Below are 26,666 nucleotides of genomic sequence, written 5' to 3'. Positions count from 1 at the left end.
ATGTTACCACTGTACCAACGTGACACGCACATATGAATCGATTAAAAATAAACTAAGATGAATCTACAAAATGTATAACAAATTTTTTTTTTTTTTTACCTCTTTCTGACCCCTTAAAAACTATTTTAACCACCTAAAGACCCATAAAAAATCCAATCATTTGAGACCCCTAACACCGACTTTTAGGTTTGGAAGAGACAGAGTTTGAAAATATGGAGACAGACAGGCATAATGAGTTTTATAAATTAGATTTATGAGTAAGAATGTCTTTAGAAAGTGTTTGGGAAACAAAACAGTAACATTTAAAACTGGTGACGTCACCAGCGTATGAACGTGACACGAAAATGAACTGATTAAAAATAAACTAAGATGAAAGTACAAAATGTATAAAGATTTTTTTATTTTTAACCCCTTAAAAACTATTTTAACCTTAAAAACTATTTTAACCTTAAAAACTATTTTAACTGGCTAAAGACCAATAAAAGACTGGTCCGTAAAAAATCCAATCATTTGAGGTCCCTAGCGTTGCTCTGTGACTTTTAGTTTCGAAAAAGAGTTTGAAAATATGGAGACAGACAGACAGTCATTTTCTAACGATTCAGCCATTGTCTTAGATTTATGTACATCCATTCTTCCCTCATACAGGCTTTGATTCTTTTGTCTTTTTTTTTTTTTGATTTTGTTTAAAACAAAATTTTCCAGTGTTGGTAATAATGTTAAAAAATATTTATTGATTTTAAACTACAAGTAAAAGTTAAAATCTATAAATTACACCCTTCCCCCTAAATTTTTATTTGCATACTAGCAGGGAGGGGGGGGGGAACACCCGACATTGCCCGGTTGTAAAATATGCTTAAATATGATATTTTAATTTATCCAGATTTCGTATATATTATTATAGTCGTGATTTCAAAAGTAAAAAAAAAAAAAAGAAAGTACTCGGATGCCATGAGTTAGAATCAAAATCAAAACTGTAGCATTCAAAGCTGGTGATGTTACCACTGTAACAACGTGACACGCATATGAATTGATTAAAAATGAACTAAGATGAATGGAAAAAATGTATAACGATCTTTTCAATTTTGACTCTTTTTGACCTCTTAAAAACTATTATAACCAGTTAATACTCATAAAAGAACGGTCCGTAAAAAATCCAAGTGCTGCTTTTTTTTTTTTTTTTTTTTTTTTTTTTTTACATGGGGGTCACCACCTTTCAAGGCCCAGGAGCCACTCGGGGATAAGGGTTATTGTGTGTACAGTAATCAATGGGATAGCATCGTAGTAATAGTATTGGGCATTTGATAAGGCGTCATTACTTTAGGGGGTAGTTCATCAGGAATTTGTTTGTGTTGGACTTGAACACATCCAAGTTGAATTCGGAGGGGGGGGGCCAGGAAAGCGGCAGAGAGTTCCACAGCCGTGCTGTTCTAAGAAAGAAGCTTAGTTCATGGAATTTACGTTTTGATTTAGGCACGGATAAAGAGTGGGGAAAATTATTGACTTTTAGTTTCGGAGGAGATAGAGCTTGAAAATATGGGGATAGACAGACAGACATATAGCCTTTTATATATTAGATTTGCTTGTCACAGAATAAAGATGTCATATTCCAAAAATCATGTAAATTGATCAAGTATTTTTTTTTTAAATTATGAAAATCAAATTTTATGATTTTTCACAATTAATAATAGCATGATAATAGAAATAGTTTGTAAATCTTGGTAATGAAATGAGGTTGTCTGCCCTTGAATTTTAACACATTCTAAAACAATATGATCCCTCCTGGCTATCTTCTCACTTCCTCACAAAATTTGATTTTCTAAAAAAAAAAAAAAAAAACTATTTGTTTATTTATGGACTGTTAACCTCATCTTCATAGCTGTTATTGTTTCATCACGTTTCGGCTAACTTATCCTCTGGCCTTCTTCAGGTGATTAACCGTGACAAGATAGGAAGGTTAAGCCTTGTAACTTGCAGTGAATAAGCATTGAGTCTCTACAGTTCCAGGTGAGCATTGTCTGAAGATAGCGGTTTCAATCCTACCCAAAGAAGGCCAGAGGATTAGTTGGCCAAAACGTGGTGAGAGAACAACAACTATGGAAGGCAGTAATTACTGAGGATTCAGCATTCCTATCCTGTCGCGATTAATCACCTGAAGAAGGCCAGAGGATGAGTTGGCCGAAACGTGGTGAAACAACAACAAAGATTCCCCCCAAAATAATAAAATGTTTAAATTCAACGTTATTTCTTGCGGTTAATGGTAGCCAATTGGATACAGTCTTTGCTAATTGAGCTAGAGATGGCTCGTGTTGTAGGCTTCGAATCTGTTGACTGGTGTTAATCATGATACCCTACACTGAAGATTCCCGAAAGGATGAAACACTAATGTCTTCAGGTATTTAATAATTATTATAGTAAAAAATAATATCAGCTCGTTTAAGAAACTTGTTTCTTATCGTTGAGCACTTTCAGTCGAATTACGTTGGTCAATTTAGCTCTTATGCATAGATCATCGTATAACGATTAGATCACTATGACTGACGTAAAAAAGAAATAGCAACAATCATTCCATAAAAAAAAAAAAAAAGTGTGTTTTGACATGATTAAAAATCTGAAAATTAGAAGAGAAGCTGTAAATACCTAATGCTGATGAGTTAAGGGCAAAATAAATTCACTGATTGATATAATAATTTAGTGATTGATTTTGTGCTACGAAACAGATACTGTCAAGAATTGTAAATGTCAACTGAATTAAAGGAATAAATTGTAAGATGGTCAACATTATGAAATTTGGAATAAAGACTTTTGTCATTCATCCATTATATATATATATATATATATATATATATATATATATATATATATATATATACATATATATATAGTTGAGTAGAAATGGTAATTAATAAAAACTGAAGAAAGCTCTCAATACTGTTGTAGAGCAAATATGCGTTTTATTTTTTTATTACCTTCTGTTAAGTTACATTATTGTTTCAGCTACCCGGCGGTTTTTTTTTTGACCGTCTAGCTTCCTCAGACTTAAAAAATAAAACGTGTATATATATATATATATATATATATATATATATATATATATATATATATATATATATATATATATATACACTCGGGTTTTTTTATATTCAAAAGTAATGGACTAATGAATTCAACGAGGTTGTTAGATAGTGCTCAATAAAAAGAGCTGATAATACTTGTTTATTGTTATATAAACATGCTCACATCCCGCTGCTACAAATAGCCACTTGTTTCAATCAAACAACAGATATCATCATGCAGCGACTTGACTATTCAAAAGTTCAATGAATAATCTATTATTATTTATTATTATTCATTGAACTTTTGAATAGTCAAGTCGCTGCATGATGATATCTGTTGTTTGATTGAAACAAGTGGCTATTTGTAGCAGCGGGATGTGAGCATGTTTATATAACAATAAACAAGTATATATATATATATATATATATATATATATATATATATATATATAAAATACTACTTGATCAATTTATGATTTTTGGAATATGACATCTTCATTCCATGATGTGTATGTACATCATAAAGCTTTGTCTGTATTTTCTGTATATTTTCGTTTTTAAGACAACGGTAATTCTAAGTAAGAACCAAAAACTTTATAGTGTATCCCTCTTTTGTTCGATGCCTAGAATTAAAAAAAAAAAAAACATCTGTAAAAAAATAGTGTCTAAATGAGACTAACTCTTTGCCTGTTGTTATCTCCCTTGATCAAAACAGCATTTTAGAAAGCAAATACATTCACCAGCCGAGAACAGGGATATATTTATGGGCTCATGCCTTTCGATCTAATATGCGTTTACTCAGATCGTACATACGCATACACTCCCAATTACACACCGGTTGCTTGCTCTTGTGATTTCCGTTTCAGCTGACAGGCGGCATTTGCACTAACGTTTTGTTTTCTTTCTCTTTCTTTTATTCAAACCGTCGATGTGACAACACATTCTTTCTTGTCCATATGAGAGACACGTTTTTAACTCACACCTCGACAGAAGCGTAATCCTTTCAAGGTAAGGATAAACTCTCACATATACCCTTGCACGCACAATTTATATTCAACGCATCCAAACACACGTATGCACAAGAATATATACATAACATTCTAACGTCATACACACGTGTACCATGAACTCATACGTATAAGGGACAATTAACATGCGTACACAAAACGCTCTCTTCAATAGTTAAATAAAACATCTTGTCTGTATGTGCAACTTGAGTTGTACGTTCTCCTTTTTAATGTTATCTTTTTAAATGTCTGCTCTTTATTGTGATTGTCTATTACGCTGTCACAACTGCAAATGACGACCTCTGATCTTTTTTTTTTTTTTACACGGTGGTCACCACTTATCAAGGCCCGGAAGCCACTCAGGGATAAGGGTTATTGCAAGTACAGTACGTGGAGTTGATGAGCAGCAAATACCATATAAACTGTACCATGCCCCATACGAAAACCACATTGACTTTCCGAGAGGAGGCCATCTTCCAGATGCTTGGTTAAACGATTGAGTAGCAGCCTTGCAAAAATTTTACCACTTATCAAGGCCCGGAAGCCACTCAGGGATAAGGGTTATTGCAAGTACAGTACGTTAGTGTGGAGATTTGATGAAGTGTTTACTTAAGGGGGCGGTTCATTAGGAATTTGTTAACGTTGGACTTGAAGACATCCAAGTTGTAGTCAGGTGGGAAGCAGGCAGATGAAACAGAGTTCCACAGGCGTGCAGTTCTAAGAAAGAAGCTTTGTTCATGGATACCACGTTTTGATTTAGTAATCGAACACGCAGCCTATAACCAGTCACAATTCTGTTACGTATTCAATGGACATTCGCTCAAAGTCAAACAATTAAATATGTAATTCTTTTCCAGCTATTATTTATATAATTATTATTGTTGATCTAAGCAGAATCGTTTTTGTCCAATTCGTGCCTTCCTAGTTGTGTCCTTTTTTTTTTTTTTACACAGTGGTCACCACTTATCAAGGCCCGGAAGCCACTCAGGGATAAGGGTTATTGTAAGTACAGTACGTTAGTGTGGAGATTTAATAAAGTGTCTACTTAAGGGGGCGGTTCATCAGGAATTTGTTTACGTTGGACTTGAAGACATCCAGGTTGTAGTCAGGTGGGAAGCAGGCAGACGGAACAGAGTTCCACAGGCGTGCAGTTCTAAGAAAGAAGCTTTGTTCATGAAATCCACGTTTTGATTTAGGCATAGATAAAGAGCGGGGAAAGTTTTTGACAGTGGATTCAGCTAGACGAGTGTTTTTTGTAAAAGATTGGCGAGGGGGGACCAGAGATTGGAGTTCAGACGAGCACCTGCCATGGAAATAACGATAAAACAAAGATAGGCTTGCAACGTCTCTTCTGTAGGAGAGAGGTTGCAGGGAAGAGAAAAGGCCCCCCCCCCCCACTAAGCCATGAAGTCTATTTTGTACTCTGTCAAGGCAGGATAGGCTGTTTTTAGCAGCTCCTGCCCATATATGGCAACAGTATTCCATCCTTGGACGTATTTACCATTTTATTTCAGTATCATTAGGAGTTACACAACCAATTATCCAACATATAAAGTTATTTGGTTGGATTTGAAAAGTCTGACCCAAATAGTCTTTAATCTGACAAATCTAACTTTGCTTTTTAAGCCAATTTTCATTCGTTATTGTTGTACCGTGTTATTAGCAACGACGAATGTATTATTAGTCGACGATTGTTATGATCGTTATAATATTTGTAATAAATAGAATGTTATCCTAGCAAAATAAATATTTACAGATAAAATTATTTGTTAATAAATAAAACAATGTAGAGCATAAACAATTTAAAATAGACTGACCTCTAAAAATGACCTCTAAAAATGACCTCTAAAAATGACCTCTAGAGTCTGACGACTCTTACGTAGAGGTCATTCTAAAGTGACGTGGACTTTAGGTAGAGTTTTGGGGAAAGATACGATGATTTGTTCAGTCAGAGATCCGAAGTGTTGATGAGAGCAGGTTGACTTTGTCAATTGTGAAAGCATTCGACTAAGTTAAATAAGAAACAACGTAAAGATTTAAAAGAGGAATCGTTGTAAACACCTAAGAGAAACGCCTAATTGGTGAGAATGAACGAGGGAAACTGTTGTGGTTGCAAGGTTGAACAATAATTAGTAAGGAAATACAATGAAGACGCAAACAACAAGATAACGCAATAATAAGTGTATTAAAGAAAAGGTATATTTACAATATGTACAAATGACGGTGTCGAGTCAGAGAGTCTTGGTGGGAGGACATGTACGCTCTTCGGCGTCACTTTCGGTGGCATTTGAGTAAGACACACCAAGGCCAACCTAGGCTTGCCATTTATAGTGTTATGTTATTCGCATATGCAAATAAGTGGTTGCCACCACAACAGAAACCAAAAGAGATCCTGTTGTAACTGTTTCACAATGAAATGTTCTCTCGCAGTGTTCAAGAGACAAAGGGAGCCACAATGTAAGGTTAGTAGTCCATTACCAAACAGCCATTCTGTGCTTATGTGACATGCTTGTTGAACTTGTCCGGAATTAATGACTGTTACCTTACCCATGTTACATGAACATATCTGTTTAAATATGTGTAAACACACACACACACAATGAACAATTATAACAATTAGTCGACACGAGCATTGGTTTTATACATATGTATATTATATAGATTCGATGGGTCTAGAAGTGTAAGCCATTTTGAGTTTCAGAACCGTTTCAGATGGTTCGCTGTTACACACAAGTCCTGGGAGGTGACTTGTTTGTAGTAGACAGTTCCACAGAACAAAATATTCTTACCGTGTCAAAACCTGGGAAAGAACATGTGAAATTGCTCCAGAAAAGGTTTAATATTTATGAAGCAATTCTGGTTTCTGATTGGTTGGTAGCAGAACGTGAATTAATTTGATTTGTCAGTTCTTAGCAGCATCGTTTATAAATAGAATCGTCCGACTGTGTGGGATCATACCCCATTATACAGCCAAAATATTGCAACAATGGGCATGAACACATATAGGCACACACGTTATATACACCCACAATATAACATTAGCAACAAAATGTATGCTGCTCAAATTTATTTTTAAAATTAATTTGATATAAAACCTTTATAACTAATTACTCCCCTAAGGGAAATAATTCATATTTTTAAATGGAGAATATAATAGGTGTTTTCTTCCTTAAATTAAAACTGAACTCAAAATAAAATTGTATTTCATTTTCTGTATAAGTTTTTAAAAATGTGAAAACAAGTAAAGAATAAAAACTAAAATGACTACATCCCGGGCAATGCCGTTAAGCACAGCTAATCAGGTTATAAACTTTTCATTTTTTTTTTAATTCTTCAAGTTGCAGTTCAATAAACGAGAAAAATTTCAATAATCTAAACAAATTTTTCTGATAGTATGAAAGATTAACTCATCACCCAAAAATAAAATAAAAAGCAAGGGGAATAATTCATACTTTTAATAAAATAATGTAGTAAGAGTTTCCTTCCTTAGAACTAAAATTGTATTTCTTTTTCTGTATAAGTTTAAAAAAAAATGTGCAAGCACATGCAGAATTTATTCTGCATGTGCTTGCACTAAAATGATTTCATTGCATCTCCAGGCAATACTAGGTTGATTAGAAACATTTCTTTTTTTTTTAAAATTAGTCAAAGATTCATATATTTTTTTAAAAATTAGTCAAAGATTCATTTTTTTTTTAAAAATTAGTTAAAGACTCATTTTTTTTTTCTTAAATTAGTCAAATATTAATTTTTTTTTTTTAGATTAGTCAAAGATTCATATTTTTTTAAAAAATTAGTCAAAGATTCATATTTTTTTAAAAAATTAGTCAAAGATTCATATTTTTTAAAAAATTAGTCAAAGATTCATATTTTTTTTTTTAAATGAAAAAAAAAAATCCTTTTGCAAGGATCAAAATTTATAAAATCATCACCATTTTCGTCGAACATGTATCCCGATACAATAGTCAGTACAAAATCAGGACCGTGAATAAGCGAATGACAAACCAAAACTCAATTTCCCATCCAGGGGGTATGGGACACCCTCTGTGTATGAGCATGTGTGGAGACAGCTGCTCAAAACAACTTGAACGATGTACTAAATAAAACATTTTAAACAAGCCAGCCATGCGGGATTCTCCTTCACAAGTTAAGAATTTACATTCACCATGACTAATGTTTGTGCAAAATTTTTTAAAATCCAAGGTGTGATTATTGATAAAAGTGCAAATACATTAATGGAAGAACGATTTGGGGGCAATTTTATCTCTATAATGCCCCCTAGAGGCGCAACCAGTGGAAAATTTTTTAAAATCCAAGGTGTGATTATTGATAAAAGTGCAAATACATTAATGGACGAATGATTTGGAGGCAATTTTATCTCTATAATGCCCCCTAGAGGCGCAACCAGTGGAAAATTTTTTCTGGCAAAAATTTACTTTCACCATGACTAACGTTTGTGCAGAATTTAAAAAAGTCATGGTTATTGAGAAAAAGGTGAACAGACAAACAGGAGCGAATTACTAGATCCAATCCCTCCTTTGTCGGGGGACCAATAATTTCTAATTAAATCAATTATTTTCAACATTTTCCTAAACAATTCCAAATCAGTTTCAATTAAGAAAAAAGATCCTCTTTTCGTATTTTCATCCTATTTTTTTCCAAAGAATTGATAACGGACAATTTTGAATGCTTTTATTTGTGGAAGAGACACAACGTGTACTAAAACGTAAACGGTAGTAAAGAAATATTTTATGCATTAGAAACGTTAAATTATACCTTTCATCTGGCGTCAGATTTTCATCTTGGTTGTTTCCATCATCGAGCTTCGGCTTCTTGGAATTTTGTTCTGAAGCTGAAGAACAAAAACATTTTTTTTTATTATCGGCTGACGGAAAGGAAATGCTAAAATATCAGAACATTTATTCCTACTGTTATTGTTTTTACATAATTTTAATTTTGAATATTTTTATTTTGAATATTTTAATTTTGAATATTTTAATTTTGAATATTTTAATTTTGAATATTTTAATTTTGAATATTTTAATTTTGAATATTTTAATTTTGAATATTTTAATTTTGAATATTTTAATTTTGAATATTTTAATTTTGAATATTTTAATTTTGAATATTTTAATTTTGAATATTTTAATTTTGAATATTTTAATTTTGAATATTTTAATTTTGAATATTTTAATTTTGAATATTTTTATTTTGAATATTTTAATTTTGAATATTTTAATTTTGAATGGTCAATAAACAAATCTGGTAGATTAGTGTCCATTCGATAATAATTCGCTGAAAAAAATTGGGGAAAAAAAAAAAGACGAAAATGAAAAACAAATATTAGAGGATGTACCGTTCGTATATGTGAACAAAAAGATAATTTCACATTTTCGGTTGTTCGAAGAAAAACTATTTAATTCACCGTTAAAAACTAACGCAACGGATAAAAGTGCATGCCAGCTTATTTTCTTGTCTTTTCAACCATATAAATATCTTTAAAATTTGATCAGAAATAATGTCAGACTGGTTGGGATTGCTTTAATTATATATTCTGATAACCAAATAGCTCTAATTAAGCTAATTATGTTCTGTTAACAAAATAGCCCCAACTAAATATGTAAGAACATTTTTTTTATATTCATATTTTAAATTCGTTCTTAACAAAAAAAATGTTTGTTTACAGCCATGCTATCGCTGATAATATTGCTGCTGCTACTACTACAGATAGTTTTTAGATAGTTTTTAAAAATAGAACAATTTTTTTTCCATGTATCAGAATTTTAAATTGTTTGGTACCACAAGAGAAAGCAGGTTACAATTTTACTTTTAACAGATAAAAATAGTAAAAAAGATTGATTTATTTAACAGTGGGTGTCCAAAGAAAATTTTTGTCAAAATTTTCAATACTCATCATGTTGAAAGCTTTTTTTTAACACAACAAAAAAATGAGTTGTCAAAAGAATATCAGACACCCCAATCTATTAAAAGTGACAGCTCTTCTAATTCATTTCCAAATTTCACATTTTTGGTTGTTCAAAGCAAAACACTGTTTGATTCACCGTTAAAAACTAACGCAACGGATAAAACTGCGTACAAGCTATACATTTAGAAAGCTTTTTTTCTTGTCTTCAACTGTATAAATATTTTTAAAAATTAACTAGAAATATGCGAAAAAAGTTCATTACGCTGGATTGGTTGGGATTGCTTTAATAATTATGTATACTGATAACCGAAGAGCTCTAATTAAACTAAAGAAACGGTACTTGTACAGTTTAGTCAAGACATTAAAAAATGAAAATATCGAAAAAAGTTTAAATTGTACGTATCCATTATGGAACGAAGTTCTCCGAAAAAAAAAATTTCACTTAATTTCATCAAGTAGTTTTTTTTTTTTTTTTACAGCGAAAAAACAAGTTTTTATGAGAGCGCGTTGAAGGCCGCCATCTTGGATTTAAAAAAAAAAATTGTTTGAATTTTAGATATGCCAAAGGGAGATAACTCCAGTTAAAGCGCTGGCCCTCCCTCCCCATCTTTAATGCTAGCTTTTCTTCCTAAAAATCAAACATTTTGCTCGGTATCATAACAAATTGTTTTTTTCGCTGTAAAAAAAAAAAAACTACTTGCTGAAATTAAGTGAAATTTTTTTTCAGAGAACTTTGTTCCATAACGGATACATACAATTTAAACTTTTTTTTTTAATATTTTCATTTTTTAACGTCTTGACTAAACTGTACAAGTACCAACTAAACATATGAGAACATTTTTTATATTCATGTTTTCAATTATTTTTAAAAAATCGTTCTGGAATAAAAATCAACAACAACAAAAAAAAACCCCCCCGTCTGATGCTATTGCTAACACTACAAAAACAGTTTTGCATCGAAAGTCAATCGAAATGATTTTTTTTTCTGGCTATCATGGGTTTAAATTGCTAGCTACAAGAGAAAACAGTGTACAATTATATTTTTAATGGATAAAAACAGCAAAATGATGGTTTTATTTACTAGTAGATTCCTGAAGAACATTTTTTTTCAAAATTTTCAGAATTCGTCATCTTTTTTTAACAAAAAAACAAAAAAAAAACAAATAAAAACAGTGGTCAAATGTATTTTGGACACCCAAGCTATTAAAAGTGACATCTCTTCTGGTTAGTTTACAAATTTCATGACAAAATTCTTAATACAAACGTGGTACGAGCATTTACACGGTTGACAATATTCTGTTAATGCGTTTTATATTTTTTGTTTTTATGTTACGCTAACTTTGCAATCTTTTCTAATATATTACAATATATATAAGAAGAAGAGAAAAGGAGAAAGAGAAGAAAAAGAAAAAGGAGAAAAAGAAAGAGAAGAAAAAGGAGGAAAAGAAAGAAAAGAAAAAGGAGGAAAAGAAAGAAAAGAAAAAGGAGGATGAGAAAGAGAAGAAAAAGGAGGAGGAGAAAGAGAAGAAAAAGGAGGAGAAAGAGAAGAAAAAGGAGGAGGAGGAGAAAGAGAAGAAAGAGAAGAAAAAGAAAAAGAAGGACGAGAAAGAGAAAGAGAAGGGAGGAGGAAGAGAAGAAAAAGGAGGAGGAAGAGAAAGAGAAAGAAAAGGAAAAAGGAGGACGAGAAAGAGAAGGAAAAGGGGGATGAGAAAGAGAAGAAAAAGGAGGATGAGAAAGAGAAGAAAAAGGAGGAGGAGGAGAAAGAAGAAAAAGAAGGAAAAGAAAGAAAAGAAAAAGGAGGATGAGAAAGAGAAGAAAAAGGAGGAGGAGAAAGAGAAGAAGGAGGAGGAGGAGAAAGAAGAAAAAGAAGGAAAAGAAAGAAAAAAAAGAAGGAGGAGAAGGAGAAAGAGAAAAAGAAGGAAAAAAAGGAGAAAGAGAAAAAGAAAAAAAAGGAGAAAAAGAAGGAGAAAAAGGAGAAAGAGAAAAAGAAGGAGAAAGAGAAGGAGAAAAAGAAGGAGAAAATATCAGAAAAAGCTAAGAAGTCTTTTACCTGGTGCTGCTTTCCGTTTTAAAACCAAAGGATCTGCCGTTGGGCGGGATTTCTATTGATAAAAGACAAAAACAAAAAAAAAAAGAAATGTAGGAAAAAAAATTTCTTTTAATCGGGGGGGGGGGGGGAAGGTAAATGAATTGAAATAAAAAATAATGGCGCGAAAAGCAAAGAACATGGCGGAGAAAATATTAAAAAAAAAGATTTATTCTGAAATCAGCTGTCGAGATGGACCGACGCGAGATGTCAGGATCTGTGAGGAAGAAATTGTTAAATTCACCATATGCTGTAATTGTCACAATTTGGAGATAATGGCATGGACTAAAGAGCCAACATGCAGGCATATATTTGTCGACACAGCAAAAAAGGGCAGATAACTTAAAGAGTTATGCTTACCAAAAATTAGGGAACGAACCGAAATATCAAGAGAATGTTAACATTCAAGAAAGTGTGAAATTGGATGATGACTTATTAGGTTGATTAGAAAGTTAGTTCTTGCGGAAGTTTTAATTTGGATTTCAAATGATGTATTTTCAAATAAGTTTTCGTTATAATAACTTTACTTTATATATCATTTTAAAGGGTGTTTTTGCTCTATCTAATCGTTTTAATTACAATCGTTTTAAAAACAATTATGCATTCTTTTCAGAACGTTGGATACTAGATGGAGAAAAAGAAAATTCTCACAATTTATTTTAATTCAAGCTAGAAACAGCTCGCAATATCAACAAAGTGACCCTCTAATCCACTAATGAACTCACGGCACAATGGTGGTTTAAGAAATTTCATGGCGCCGATAAGAGTCTTGAAGATGATAAGCGTAGCCATCGGATGTTGAGCCTTAGTCGAAGCCAGTCGATGCACAACTGTTTGAGAACTTGCTTCTGAATTAGACCTAACATATACAATGATTTCCATCCATTTGAGAGAGATCGGAAAGATAAAGAAAATTTGATAAATGGGTGCCTTACGAATTGAACGATAACCAAAAGAAACGCTATTATGAGGGTCATCTTCCTTTCTTTTACACAACAAGACCGACCTGGTTCTCAACTGGGTTGTGACTTGAGATGAAAAGTAGGTTCTTTACGACAACCATCGATGCTCAGATCAGTGGTTAGACTTCACCAAAGCTCCACAACACTTCCAGAAGTCAGAGCTGCACCAAAAGAAGGTCACGCTGACTGTTTGGTGGTCTGTGACCTGACTCATTCATTACAGTTTTAAAAAGGCGAAACCATTACTGTGGAAAAATACTGTCAACAAATGGATAAAATGCATCAGAAACTTCGACAACAACATCCAGCAGAAAAGTCAACAGAAAATGCTCAATTCTCCTCCATGACAATGCCCGAGTGCATGTTACTAAACCGAGCCTGCAGAAGTTGAAAAAATTGGGCTATAAAACTCTGCCTCATCCGCCATACTCTCCAGACCTCTCACCTACATACTACAACTTTTTCAAGTGTCTTGCAGTGTTCACTCTCTAGACATGGCTATAGGCCTAAGTTCAATATGATGTATTCGGGGATGATATGATGTTTTTTTTTATTAGGTTAGGGAATGTACTGTTTACGATATGTCATTCTTTATTAAGTTCAACAAGTTTTAACAATTTAATGACAATTATTTAATGAAACCATTTAATGTCACTTAACACACGTGTTCGCATTATTATGATATATTACGACTCATGCAATGTATGTTATTACGTGATTATGATATATTACGACTCATGCAATGTATGTTATTACGTGATGTAAATTATGTCTAAAAACAAAAACTGTGCCTGGAATCTACAGAATGTCTAATTTTTTTTTTTTTATTACATTTTCACCCCAAACAAGGCACATTGGGCTATTATCAGGGGCAGCAACTACTGGGGCACTATGTTGGGATTTGGGCAGCAAGATGTCGGTTCATTTTGAACTTGAACTTCTGCATGTCAGTACAGTTGGGGAAGCAGGGACCTGGAATGGAATTCCAGAGTCTAGCGGTTCTGGGGAAGAAACTACTGGAGTAGAAAGATCTTTTACATCTAGGGATCTCTACTGTGTGGGGGTGGGATTTAGCTGCCTGTCGGGTTTGTCGAGGGTGTCTACGTCGTGGGGGCACAAGTGTCTGCAGTTCGTCAGAGCATTCACCATTAAAATACTTGTAGAACAGGCAGAGGGATGCAACGTTTCGTCGATGGGACAGAGGCTGAAGCTTAGATGCCAGCTCAGGGCCTATCAGATTGACGACTCTCTTTTGAACCTTGTCTAGGAGCGAGAGACTAGCAGCAGATGCACCAGCCGAAATGTGACAACAATACTCCATACATGGGCGAATGGAGGCCTTATAGAGGTACAGGATACTTTCAGGTGTCAGTAGTTTTCTAGCACGGTAGAGAGAGCCTACCTTTTTCGCAGCGGCTCTGGCAATGTTTTCAATATAATTGTTCCAACCTGTGAACGTTAGGCCAAGCAGTTTGAAAGAAGTACTCTCAGACAGGGAGTCACTGGCCATTGCTATTGGTGGCAGAGAAGGTTTCTTGTAATTATTGAAGGAAACCAGTTTAGTCTTGGCAGCATTGAATGTGACCATCCATTTATGTCCCCATTCCACTACAGATTGGCAACATTTGTGTTTGTTGCATGTAAGTTCTATATATGAAAAATTGAATAGACCATACTGGCATAAATGCACATATTATCGCTCGTAGATGCTAAGAAACAATTTATGATACGTCTTACAAAAAAAAAACACGAAAAAGGAAATTATCCGTGCAACAAGGAGCCATGCGACAAACCATTCAACTGTTTTAGAATCTACAGTTGACTTATACACACGTAATAACTAAAATGACACAAGTTTTGGTCTTAAAATGCTCATGTATGATATGAAAAGAAACTGCAATCTTAAGGAGATATCAATCATACCAGTTATTATAGGTGCCACAGGGCTTATGAAGAAGAACCTGAAGTCCTACCTAACTAATATTCCTGGTGAACCAAATACAAAAGAGATCCAGACAATTGCACTTAAGGGAACAGCAAGGATACTAAAAAGAGCTCTTGGTTGGTTTCAATAAAAAACAGTGGAATGTTGGCAGCTTTACAATCTCCAAAGAAAGAAAATAAAGTATATATAGTATTTACAACTGAAGAAATTAGTTCAACCAGGTCATAAAGTGTTAAAAATAAAAAAAAAAATAAAAAAAAAAGAAAGGATTCTGACCTTGGCAGTTAACAGATGACCTTTCCATTGGAATCCATTGATTTTCAAAAGAGCTGCTTCACGATCTTCTTCGTTCCTAAATCAAAACAATAAATAATTCTTCATCATTTGTTTTGCTATTTTTGTTTTTTTTTGGGCTATTTTTACTCTTTTTCACCTGACAAAAAAAAAAAAAAAAAAATTCCACTTGGAATGTAAAAGGGCTACTATTTAGGATCCAGTCTAACAGGGACTGTGGGGAGTTGAGCAGCGAAATGTCTGTTCATGTTACATTTCAACTTTTGCATATGAGTACAGTCAGAGAAGTAAGAGACAGGGAAGGAATTCCAAGGTGTAGCAGTCCAAGAAAAGAAACTATTAGAATAAAAGGCTCATCTAAGCTTTGATCTTTGGTCTCTCCTTTGTCAATGTATGGCCCCCCCCCTTGCCAAACTTTCACAAAAAAAACACTCATCTGGCTACAACAACTATCAACACTCTATCTGTGCCTAAACTAAATGCAAATTCCATAAATGAAGCTTTTTTCCTAGAACTGCCTGTGGAACACTGTTCCACTGGCCTGCTTTCCAGCTGACTACAATGTGGTCATCGTCAAGTTCAAAGTAAACAGCTTCTTGTTGAGCCAGCCCAAGTAATCCATTTCTATGATGTTGTCCCGGTGACCATTTTACACTAATTAATCCTTATCCTTGAGTGGCCTTTGGGCCTTGATAAGTGGTGGCTCCTTTGTAAAGAAGAAGAAAAAAAATGTTTTCCGGCATCTTAGGACCTCAACAGTGAAGGAGAAAGATTTTGCTGCTTATTAGAAAGGTCAAGAGTATGTACGCTGAGGAGACACAAGTGCTGTGAGTTCATTGAAATACTTGTAAAACAGGCACAGGGATGCAGCATTGTAGTGATGGGACAGAGGTTGGAGCTTGGTTGATAGTGTGGGGACCTATTAGATTTGAGACTCTTTTTTTGGACCCTGTTTAAGAACAAGAGACTAATGGTAGATGAATCAGCCCAAATGTGGTAACAATACTCCATGCGTGGGCGAATGGTGGCTTCCTGGAGACGTAGGATACACTTGGGGGTGAGTAACTTTCTAGCACGGTAAAGAGAGCCCACCTTCTTTGCAGCATCCTTAGCAATGTCCTCAATGTATTTGTTGCAAATGCTGCCTGCAAATTTATTTTCAATAAATAATATTTTTAACATATATTTAACATTTCAATTTTCACATTGAAGAATTATACAGTAAATTGCGACCATTGCATATATATTTTTCTTTTTCTGGATGGCAAATAAGCAAAAACTGTTAAACCATCTTAGAAATGTTCGTTCAGAAGAAGCAAAAGTTGCAGATAAGAAAAGGGAACACAATGAATTCCAGAAACAAGTGGCAACAACGACGAGCCTCCAGCAAAACAGCAAACTACTATAGAATCAATATTGGCCAAAAAAAAAGTTTGGAATTCTAATGACCACAGGTCACAAGACATTCATTATCTGATAGAAGAAATGATTGCTGTTGATATTCAATCATATTCTGTAACATCTAACATTGGATTTAATAGGCTTGTTGCAAAATTTTACAGTATTCCATCAAAAAAGTATTTCACTGAAAAAAAAATTCTTAATATATTTACAAAACTAAAAACAAATGTCCTATTATCTCTTGATGAAATTAGCATTTCTTTGACTACAGACATTTCTTTGACTACAGACACATTTGGACAACTGCTACAAATAATTCTCCTTCTCTGAGTTTGACAGGTCAATGGCTTTCAAATGACTTTGAACAATATAGAGCTGTGATTAAAATTGTTCCATTCTCTGGTGCACACACAGGTGAAGGATTAACTGAAGAATCGCACCATGTTCTGGATGAGTATAAAATCTTCAAAATAAATTTTCTTAGTTTTGCGAGGTTCAGGAACAAATATGGTTGCTGGTGTCAGGGAATGTGGTTTAGAATCACCATCGTGCTTCGTACATTCATTGCAACTCTTAATAAATGACTCATTATTTTCTCAACAGGCTGTTAAAACAATCATTATAACTAACAAAAACATAGTCTCACTTTAATTGCTTTCTATTAGTAACTAGCGAGGGGTACCTGGCTTTGCCCGGGTGTTTGGAGGTGTGTGTGGAAACTCCGGGGGTGGGGGTGGGGGGTTAAAAAAAAAAAAAAAAAAAAAAAAAAAAAAAGTAAGTATGAGGATCGAACCCGAACCGTTGAGGCAAAGTTGTAAATTAAAGTGTGAAAAAAAACAAAAAAAACGTGCGACGTTAACCATTGCCCCACCGCGCGATGCTAACAGAAAAACGTTTGAATTCATTCAATTACTTGGATTTGGCAGGTGCCGTTTTAATGAGTTAATGAGGTCAAGTTTGACTGCAGGATAATATTCATTTACTGCGGAACGCTTTTTTTATTTTCCCAAGATGTTATAGGAAAAAGACTAACCCACATGCGGCGAGCGACAAATGTTGAATATTTATCTTCCCGAAATCGAGCAAATTAAATAGACAGGCGAGCTTCGTTGTTAACTCTGAGATATTACGATTTATATGTAATATAAAAAGTTTTAAAAAGTTGTGAACCGACCGACCGCTTCTCTGAAAAAAAGCCTTTTGTAGACACACAGAAAAAGCGAACACACATATATACATTTTCGCTTTTATATATATAGATTAGCAAATTAACACAGGATCAGCTTAATTTTGAAAAACATAAACTCGTTCAAGATGTGACCACACAATGGACTTCAACATATTATATGCTGAAAAGAAATTGAGAAAAACGAAAAGCTCTTGTAATGTATGTTGTTGATAATAAGATTCCTACCTTAACAACTTATCAATGGGGACTTGTTAAAAAAATTGTCTAATGAAGAATTCATTTGAACAAATCACCAAAGAATCAAGCAACAAAACTTCAACGATATCGATGATAATGCCCACAAATTTAGTTTTGAGATTATTTCTTTCAAAAAATCCGTTGCCAAGACTGCTAGAAGAATGTTGGGATGCTTTTACCGCACCAGCAGATATCTCACTGCTGATGCAATTTTCTACCTGTATAAGAGCCAAGTGCATTCGACGATGGAGTACTGTTGCCACATTTAAGCAGGAGATGCCGTCAGGGCCAGTTGCTTTACTGGAATCAAGGTTCTTGATTAGTTTAGTGACCTCATGCACAGATATTTGTATGTTACCTAGCATGTTCTGTGTTATAGGAGGAAATATGGGGAGTTGATGGCCTTAGTGCAATTCAATTTTTGTTGTGTCTGTTAGAATTAGGTACACAATAAGGTTAGTGCAATTCAATTTTTTTATGCCTGTAAGAATTGGGTACACGATAAGTTTAATGCAAATCAACTGTTGTTGTGGTCCATTGATAATGGTTGGAATAGAACACACACTTCTGTTCAGAATCTTATTTGTTATTTGCCAAAACTGGTGGGAACCAAGCCGCTGCTCAGCTACTTTGAATTTAACAGACTGGGCATATAGCTCTCTTGCATTTTTTATTACTCTTTTACAGTGGTTGTTGGCGTTCCTGAAAGCAGCTTTAGTCTTAGTGCATCTATTATGTTGGTAACTATGGAAAAAGTGATTTCTGTGCGCGATAGCAGCAGCACATTCTGGGGAGAACCATGGCTGGCTGTTAGGTTTTTGTTGAAATTTTTTAGGTGGCAAGAATCAGTCTATGCTTACAATTAACCATTCGGTCAGGTCTGATACTATAGAGCATACATCCTTTTTAAACCTGGAATGCAGAGGTACATCAGATATGAATGTACGGAAGCTATTCCAGTCAGCCATGGAGTATCGGTATACAGTACGGTAGAGGGGTACGTCTGGGGACTTATTACATTTCATTTTTATCTTAACTGATACGACAGAGTGGTTGGAGGATCCTAGAGGAGAAATAACGGAACATGAACATAGATCAGGGGAAGTTGAGAGAAAAAGGTCTAGAAGGCTTGCATATTGACCTGTAGTATCAGGCACACGGGTGGGCTCGCGAACAATCTAAGTGAGGTCATAAGCAATGGCAAAATCATGACAGAACCTCCCCTCATCGTCTGTCTTATTTGAGTGGGTCAGCCATCCCACGTTATGGACGTTGAAGTCACCACATATATGGATGTTAGCCGAGGGATGTGCAGACAGGATGTGGTCTATTTTCTCAGATATACTCTTAAAGATAGTAACTCCCCTGTTATGGGGCCGATAGAGGGCAAATATAAATGCAGTGGTGTAAGCAAGTGCAACCCGGAAGTACATATAAGGTAAATTAGGATCTTCTCTAGAGATATCCCTGCTACACAGGAAGGCACATATTCCATGTCCATGGCGATCTTGGGGGTCAGATTTAGATGTTAAGTTAGAGTACTCATCTAGGGAAGTGGTCGGCCCTATTCCAATTTTGCTTGGAAAGAATATGTCCGGTTTCGTCTCCTGTAATTGGGTTTCAACCTCTGGAAGTTGGAGAAGGAGACATGGTAGTAAGGGTCTATGTTGGAGGATGGGGTTCTAGGTTTATTCGAGTTTTTTTTCTGGAGATATTTCATGTTGAGGCTTTGGGATTTGTGGAACAGGTCGGCATACTTGGTTAGAGCAGGATAGAGAAGGAAAGTAAGAGAGAAAAGGACAGGAATTTTTTTTTTTTGTGTAGCACATGATAAGGTAAAGCCGTAACAATTACCCACTAGTATGGCATCGAGAGGCCCCACCAGAGACTACTGCATGGTCCAGAATCCATTCACCAAATGGCAATACAGCAGCCCCAGTACTTTGCACCTGCTGATAGGACAGCCTCCTTAGTGCTTAATCCAAGGTTTGGGTCCCTGACTATCAGGCGGATAATGTCAGCCCAGACGAAATGTTTACCTCCAGCACCCTTACTAGTGACATGGCCACAAGGATAGACATAGAGACAGAAAAATTTCTGCGGACAGACGAACGGACAAGGATGAATTTACAGGTCGACTCCTTTTGTCAGGTGACCAATAAAATCAAATCTCATGAATATCTTAGAAGTGACTTTCTCACTCACCAGTTTGAAGAAATATCTTAAGAAATAACTTAACAATAATTCAAACTTGCAAGATTTTTGTTGTAATGCCTACGAATTCCCATTAAAAATGCTTTTTTTTATAGAAAGAAAAATATTTGATCAATTTACGTGATTTACGGGTATGTACATCATACAAATTTTTCTTTAATTTTGTTTTTAAATATTTTTTTGTTTTTAAATATTTTTTGTTTTTAAATATTTTTTTGTTTTTAAATATTTTTTTGTTTTTAAATATTTTTTTTGTTTTTAAATAGTTTTTTGTTTTTAAATAGTTTTTTGTTTATAAATAGTTTTTTGTTTTTAAATAGTTTTTTGTTAAATATTTTTTTGTTTTTAAATATTTTTTTGTTTTTAAATATTTTTTGGTTTTTAAATATTTTTTTGTTTTTAAATATTTTTTTTGTTTTTAAATATTTTTTTGTTTTTAAATATACGGGAGAATTCTAGACAAGAACGAAAATTTGTTGACTGATTGAAAATCGTTTTACTAGAAAAATATGCCTGTCATAGGGATGACCTTGGTTCATACCTTTTTGCAAATGATAGTCGGGAGAATGAAATGGTAAGATTTTGATGCAATACGACCATCACACACTGAGTTTAGTTGTGTACACCACAAAATAATTATGAAAACGGTTGAAATCGTTTCGTACCTGAACGTGACAAATGCATAGCCATCGTGAGGAAATCCTTTTATCTTGATTGGACGTAATTCCAGGTTAAGCAACTTTTTCCGCAGTTCCTGCAAATAAATAAATTTTTTTTTTTATTTTTCATTATAAATCAAACATGCATCAACATACACGTAGAATAAAAATAATAAAAATGTCGGATAATAGGGACGTGCCAAGACAGAATACATTAGAGACAGATTTGAGCAACAAACAGGTCACATAGTGTTAATTTCGAAAGTTGGTGAAAAGTTCAGGAGGTTATAGGAATATGCCTTTTTAATGTAACATGCATTTAAGCAAACCGCACACACATCCATGCATACACCTTTTAACCAACACATCAGTTGTCGCCCCTGTGATAACCTCCACTTTGCCCAACAGGCGGCGCTCTATTTTCCTCTTCCGTTTTCTCTCTCTCTTCTTTCTCTTTCCACTGAAGACATGGAGCTGACAACACGTGTTTGCCTTCAATTCAAACCTCAAATGTGAGTGGCACGCAAATTACGTCTATGCTTTGACAGGGCGTTTATCTTTTCTCAATACAGGTATGAAACTCGTATAAACCAACTCTTACACATACAATGAACTCCCAACATATGTTTCGATGAACTCTTGCATACATTCACGCATGCATACACACAATGAACGTTTATCTACATGCATGCTAAGTTATAAACACACAAACACTCTGTAACATTCGTAACGTTTCTGTGTAAATAAATATTCCTTGTACATACGTAAATATATGATCCCGTTTCAGCGTGTTTTATTTCAATGTCTTAAATGTACTCGTAACACGTGCACTTATTGTTGATTGTTTTCCTTATTACGCTGTCCTAGTAACGACGACCTCTAACCATCCAGCTGATCGAACACGCAGCCTATTCACGTAACCGGTTCATATACGCAGCCTACAAAGAGGGGATCCAGCCTATACAACTGGTATATAAACTGCACACTGGGTCCCCCACAAGGTCTGTCGCAAACGCAACTGCAAGTTGTTTTGTGAAAAATCATGCAGTCAACACCAGACGAGGCCAACAATGTAAAGATGTCTTTTGATTGTAACGTCACAGGTTCAGTTTGTAGAAGTGAGATTTTGGGAAGATCGTGACAAGATTCATGTCTGGAGAGTGAGATTGGAAAGAGTGTGAGACGTTCTAGTTTTGAATCCAATGAGAAAAGACCAATCTGCCAGTGTTGCATGAGTATTGCCGAATTACCCGAGCAAAAAGATTATTATTATTGTGTAGTTGGATCAGATTTGTTTTAAAGAGAAAAATGTAATTGAAGGACAAATATTACAAAATGCTGCATCCCTCTGCCTGTTCTACAAGTATTTTAATCGTAAATGCTCTGACAAACTACCAGCCCTCGACCTAAATACCCCCCAACAAACAGCTTAATCTCACCCCTACAGTTGAGATTCCTAGACGTAAGAAAGCCTTCTACTCCAATAATTTCTTCCCCAGAACTACTAGACTTTGGAACTCCCTTCCAGGATTCTGCTTTCCCAACTGTACTGACATGCAGAAGTGTAATGTGACCAGAAATCTTGCTGCTCATCTCCCTTCATAATACCCCTGATGTCCCTGATAGTAGCCCCCTACTTCAAAGTGGCACTGTGCCTTGTTTGGGGTGAAAATTGAATAAAAATATGGTTAAATGATGTTTTAGGAATTTAACTTGACTAGATTCTATAAGCAATAACAAGAAGGAATTTTAGATAAAAATAAAAACAAATGTGTTTTCAGAAAAAGAAATATTAGTTTTCATAACTAGCATAAACAATAATTTCAAAATAGGTCTGACCTCTATTAGAGTCTGACGTAGAAGTCACTTAAGATGACGTGGATCTTAAGAGAGAGCTTGGAAAGATACGTAGCAGTTAGTCAAGAGTTGAAAGTCAAAGAAGTCCAGCGAGAAGCTGGGGAGAGGACACCGTGGAAGCCGTTAAAGTCAAAATCCAAAATGTGAAGTGAAAGTAATCTCTGAAATGTTGACAGCGTGTGAATAAATGTTAATCGAAACATAAATTTGTATGGTGTCATCTTTCAAAGAAACAGATACATGAATTCATCCCAGTTGTTACTGTCATATCGTTTATCGAACTCTTAAACGTTTACAGACTCTGTTGTTATTATATAGGCTCCTCTTCTTCTTCTTCACCAAAGAACATTAGTCTAACTCTCCATCAATTGGAACACTTTCTTCTCTCCTCGTTTGAAGTCCCCTTATGTACAAGTATTTGTTATCCCTAGGTCCATGTCATCGTTTCAGTCCAGCTGAAGCAAAACATTGTTCAATTGAATTTACTTGATTCCTCCAGCCTTGACAGACGTGTTTTAAATATTCTCTCCAGTGCTTTTTCTTTTAATGATTTGGAATTCATTCCATTTGCGATTTTTCCAAGGAACTCTGCCTTTTGGATCATTTTGGACCATTTGGAATTTACCCATTGGATTGGAAATTTTAAATTTGACCGTTTTGGATTTTACCATTCTTGGATTTTTTACCCTTCACCGGACTATCCATTCATGTGAAATCTTTTTATCATTTTTCTTTTACCTCCTATTCCCCTTACCTCACCCCTTTTTTTTTTTTAACCAAGTAAGATCTGTGACTTACTTGTAGTTTCATTAAATACTTTTATATGCAAAATCCGATCCTGCATTTTGCTAATTCCTGCCCTCTGATGAAAAGGAGAGTATTTCTTCGAAACTCCGCGGATTAAGGACTATCCACTTATCTTGTGCTTCCTTTTTTAAAATTAAATATGTTTTTAACTCTTTTTCAAGATGTCTTTTAACATGTTTTATTAATCATTTGTTCATATTATAAGCTCTATTTCCTTTTCGGTTTTATTGAGCTTTTACATCTGGTTGAGATTACTTTACTTGTAAATATTAACTCTTTAATATTTATAATATATTTTAAGTTTACCATTTTGATTACCTTGATAAACTTATTGTAATTTTTATTTTTTATATATATATATTTATTAACTGTTTGCTCATATTTATTCAAAAACAATCAATATTCACGAGATTATCTCATTTACATATTAGATTAACAAAAATCTGTTTTAATAATTAGGTCTAAATTTTTAATGGAAATTAGTAATAGGATTGTTTAAAGTATTCTATTTAGAAATATGATATAAAGTTGATTTATTTAATTTATTTTTAATTTATTTTGGATTTAATTTAATTTACATTTATTTTTAATTATTTGTATAACCAACATCAGTTATTTTTAAAAACGGAAGTTTTTCATTTAACCCCTGAGTTATTTCCCTTTAATCTATGAGATTTTATTTCCCTGTTTAAATTTCAAAGATGAAGATGACTGTTTTATGTTTCCAAAAATTCAAAATATGGTTTACTTTCAGGAAAATCGTAAAAACTTAGGATATTTGGTGTGTCGTATATAGTATGTGACTAAATTCTCCGCTCAGCAATATGTTTTTTTTACATGGCAACGCGGGGTATTAACAGCTAGTAACCAAATAAAACTTTGGCTCATTCTTACATTGTCAGATACATGTGACTGAAGACGGATTGTGAAATTCACACTCCCATGAAACTTCCTCCTTTGGAGGAAGCTGGTTGAAACCTGCCTAGCGTGAATGCCACTTCAGTACGGGTAAAAATAAAAAAGTTTACTTACTGAGAATCCAAAACGCGGCATTTGTTGAATTTCTATCTTGAATATTTCTGAAGTAAAAATGTCGCGTTGAATATAAGAATATTCCTCCTTCTGCAGCAACAGTTCTTCCGTCTTGCTCTTCTCGTCGTCAGACTTTTTGGATGGGTTTGGCATCGCAGAGTCTGCAGTGGCAGACACCAATTCTGATTCGGTTGTCACTTTCGTATCGGTTTTATCTGCCGAAGGATTTCTCTCACAGCTGGGGTCAGTTTTAGCGTCTTCCAATGGAGACTGGACAACATTGGATGACTCCACTGACGAATCTGTCTCACCGGCCGCATCATTTGTACCAGCTTCTTTTGGGGGCATAACTGTATTGGACGAATGCACAGATGGATTTGTTTCATGGCCAACATCATTCTTAGCAACTTCCAATGGAAGTTGGATTACATTGGATGCATTTGATGATGGATTTTTATCATCACTGGTGATCTTGGCTTCATCCATTCTTGATGCTGTTTCAAATCTGAACAAAGTCGACTGAAATATGAAAACAAGATAAAGTTAAGGCACGACAAAAAATAAAGTACAACAAAAAATTAAGGCACGACAAATTTAAGTTCAACAAATTTTGGCACAACAAATAATTAAGATATGACAAATTGAAGCAGAACACATTAAAGCATATTAAAACACATTAAAACATGACAAGTTAATCCTCACAAATTGCTGTTTTGTTTGTTTTTTACAAAGAAAAAAAAACAAACAAGTTTTTCAGACTTAGGAGAAATATTGAAAAAAACTGAAAAAATGTTCCCTTAAGTTAAAATGAAAAGATTGTTTACTCGTCACAGAACGAAGATGTCATATTCTAAAAATCATGTGGGTTTGGCTAGCAACTTTTCTATTTGGCTAGTAAATGAAAATATTTAGTTGTCAAAGGTCAACTAAAGATAAGTCTGTCCGTAGAGCCCTATTTCTGCGTGCACGTTTTCAACGACAACGTTCATGAAAATCTCCTCCCCTGCATTCAAATCAAATGTTTGTTTCAAGGCTTGTGTTTTTTTTTATTATTGATATTTTCATCTCAAACAAGGCACAGTGCCACTTTGAGGTAAGGGGTTACTATTTGAGTCCAAATTTACAGGGATACAATGTAGGGAGTTGGGTAGTGAGATGTCCGTTCACATTACACTTGAACTTCTGCATGTCAGTACAGTTGGGAAGCAAGGACACAGGAAGGAATTCCAAAGTCTAGCAGTTCGAGGGAAGAAACTATTTGAGTAGAAGGCTTTCTGGCATCTATGGGTCTCTACTGTGTAGGGGTGGGATTTTGCTGATTGTTAGATTTGTGGGGGGGTATTTATGTCATGGGGATTACAAGAGCTTTGAGTTCATCAGAGCACATTTCATTAAAAAACAAGTAAAAAAGATGCTAAGTGCATAGGTTGATGACTCGTTTTTTTAACCCGGTCTAGGAGTGAGAGACTAGTGACAGATGCACGAGTCTAGATGTGGCAACAATACTCCATGCATGAGCACATAGCGGCTTTGTAGGTACAGGATACTCTCACGTGCGAGTAACCTCCTAGCACGGTAGAGAGAGCCAACCTTCTTCACAGCAGCCTTGGCAATTACCTCAGGGTTCCTTTCCATTTCCAGTGGTTATCTGCAATGCTCTCCCAAGACCCAATGTCAATCACGTTCATGTCGTATCTCACATTTTTGTAACGTAGGCAGCCAGTAAACAGTCCCCAGTCCACTTCTCAGTCTTTCCTTTTTACATGAAGTTGGTCAGCATCTGCCTTCGAATTAACTTTAAGGTATCACTGGAAGAATACATAACATAATTAGATCCTTCTTAGATAAGAGAAAAATCCAGGTTGTCCTTGACGGTCGTACATCTAAACAATATGATATAAATGCGGGAGTGCTTCAGGGGTCTATCCTTGGACCTCTGTTATTCCTAATATTCATAAATGACCTCCCTGACAAAATTGTCCGTGAGATGGGTGGTA

At 34.6% G+C, this 26,666-nt stretch overlaps 1 protein-coding gene across 2 annotated transcripts in view; it reads right to left on the bottom strand.

The window, feature by feature from the left end:
* The window catches only part of LOC145269865 (tRNA (uracil-5-)-methyltransferase homolog A-like), a 79,736-nt gene that overhangs the window by 50,128 nt on the left and 2,942 nt on the right, over positions 1–26,666 (bottom strand). The window contains exons 1-6 of one of the 2 annotated variants that reach the window (XM_080125594.1): positions 26,287–26,399; positions 24,670–25,188; positions 20,980–21,068; positions 15,256–15,331; positions 12,037–12,088; positions 8,837–8,912 (exon numbers count right to left, since the gene is read on the bottom strand). In XM_080125594.1, coding sequence (XP_079981720.1) covers positions 8,837–8,912; positions 12,037–12,088; positions 15,256–15,331; positions 20,980–21,068; positions 24,670–25,188; positions 26,287–26,304 — 830 coding nt within the window. In that variant the 5' untranslated portion in view covers positions 26,305–26,399. Of the gene's footprint in view, positions 1–8,836; positions 8,913–12,036; positions 12,089–15,255; positions 15,332–20,979; positions 21,069–24,669; positions 25,189–26,286; positions 26,400–26,666 lie in introns of those variants that run through there. The other variant, XM_080125595.1, reaches the window with a different exon arrangement.

This window comes from Euprymna scolopes, chromosome 45 (assembly GCF_053919585.1).
Source record: "Euprymna scolopes isolate OS-2025 chromosome 45, ASM5391958v1, whole genome shotgun sequence".
Classification (NCBI taxonomy): Eukaryota; Metazoa; Mollusca; class Cephalopoda; order Sepiida; family Sepiolidae; genus Euprymna; species Euprymna scolopes.
Note: the sequence above shows the minus strand (reverse complement) of the source record. Positions and strands in the feature narration are given on the sequence as shown.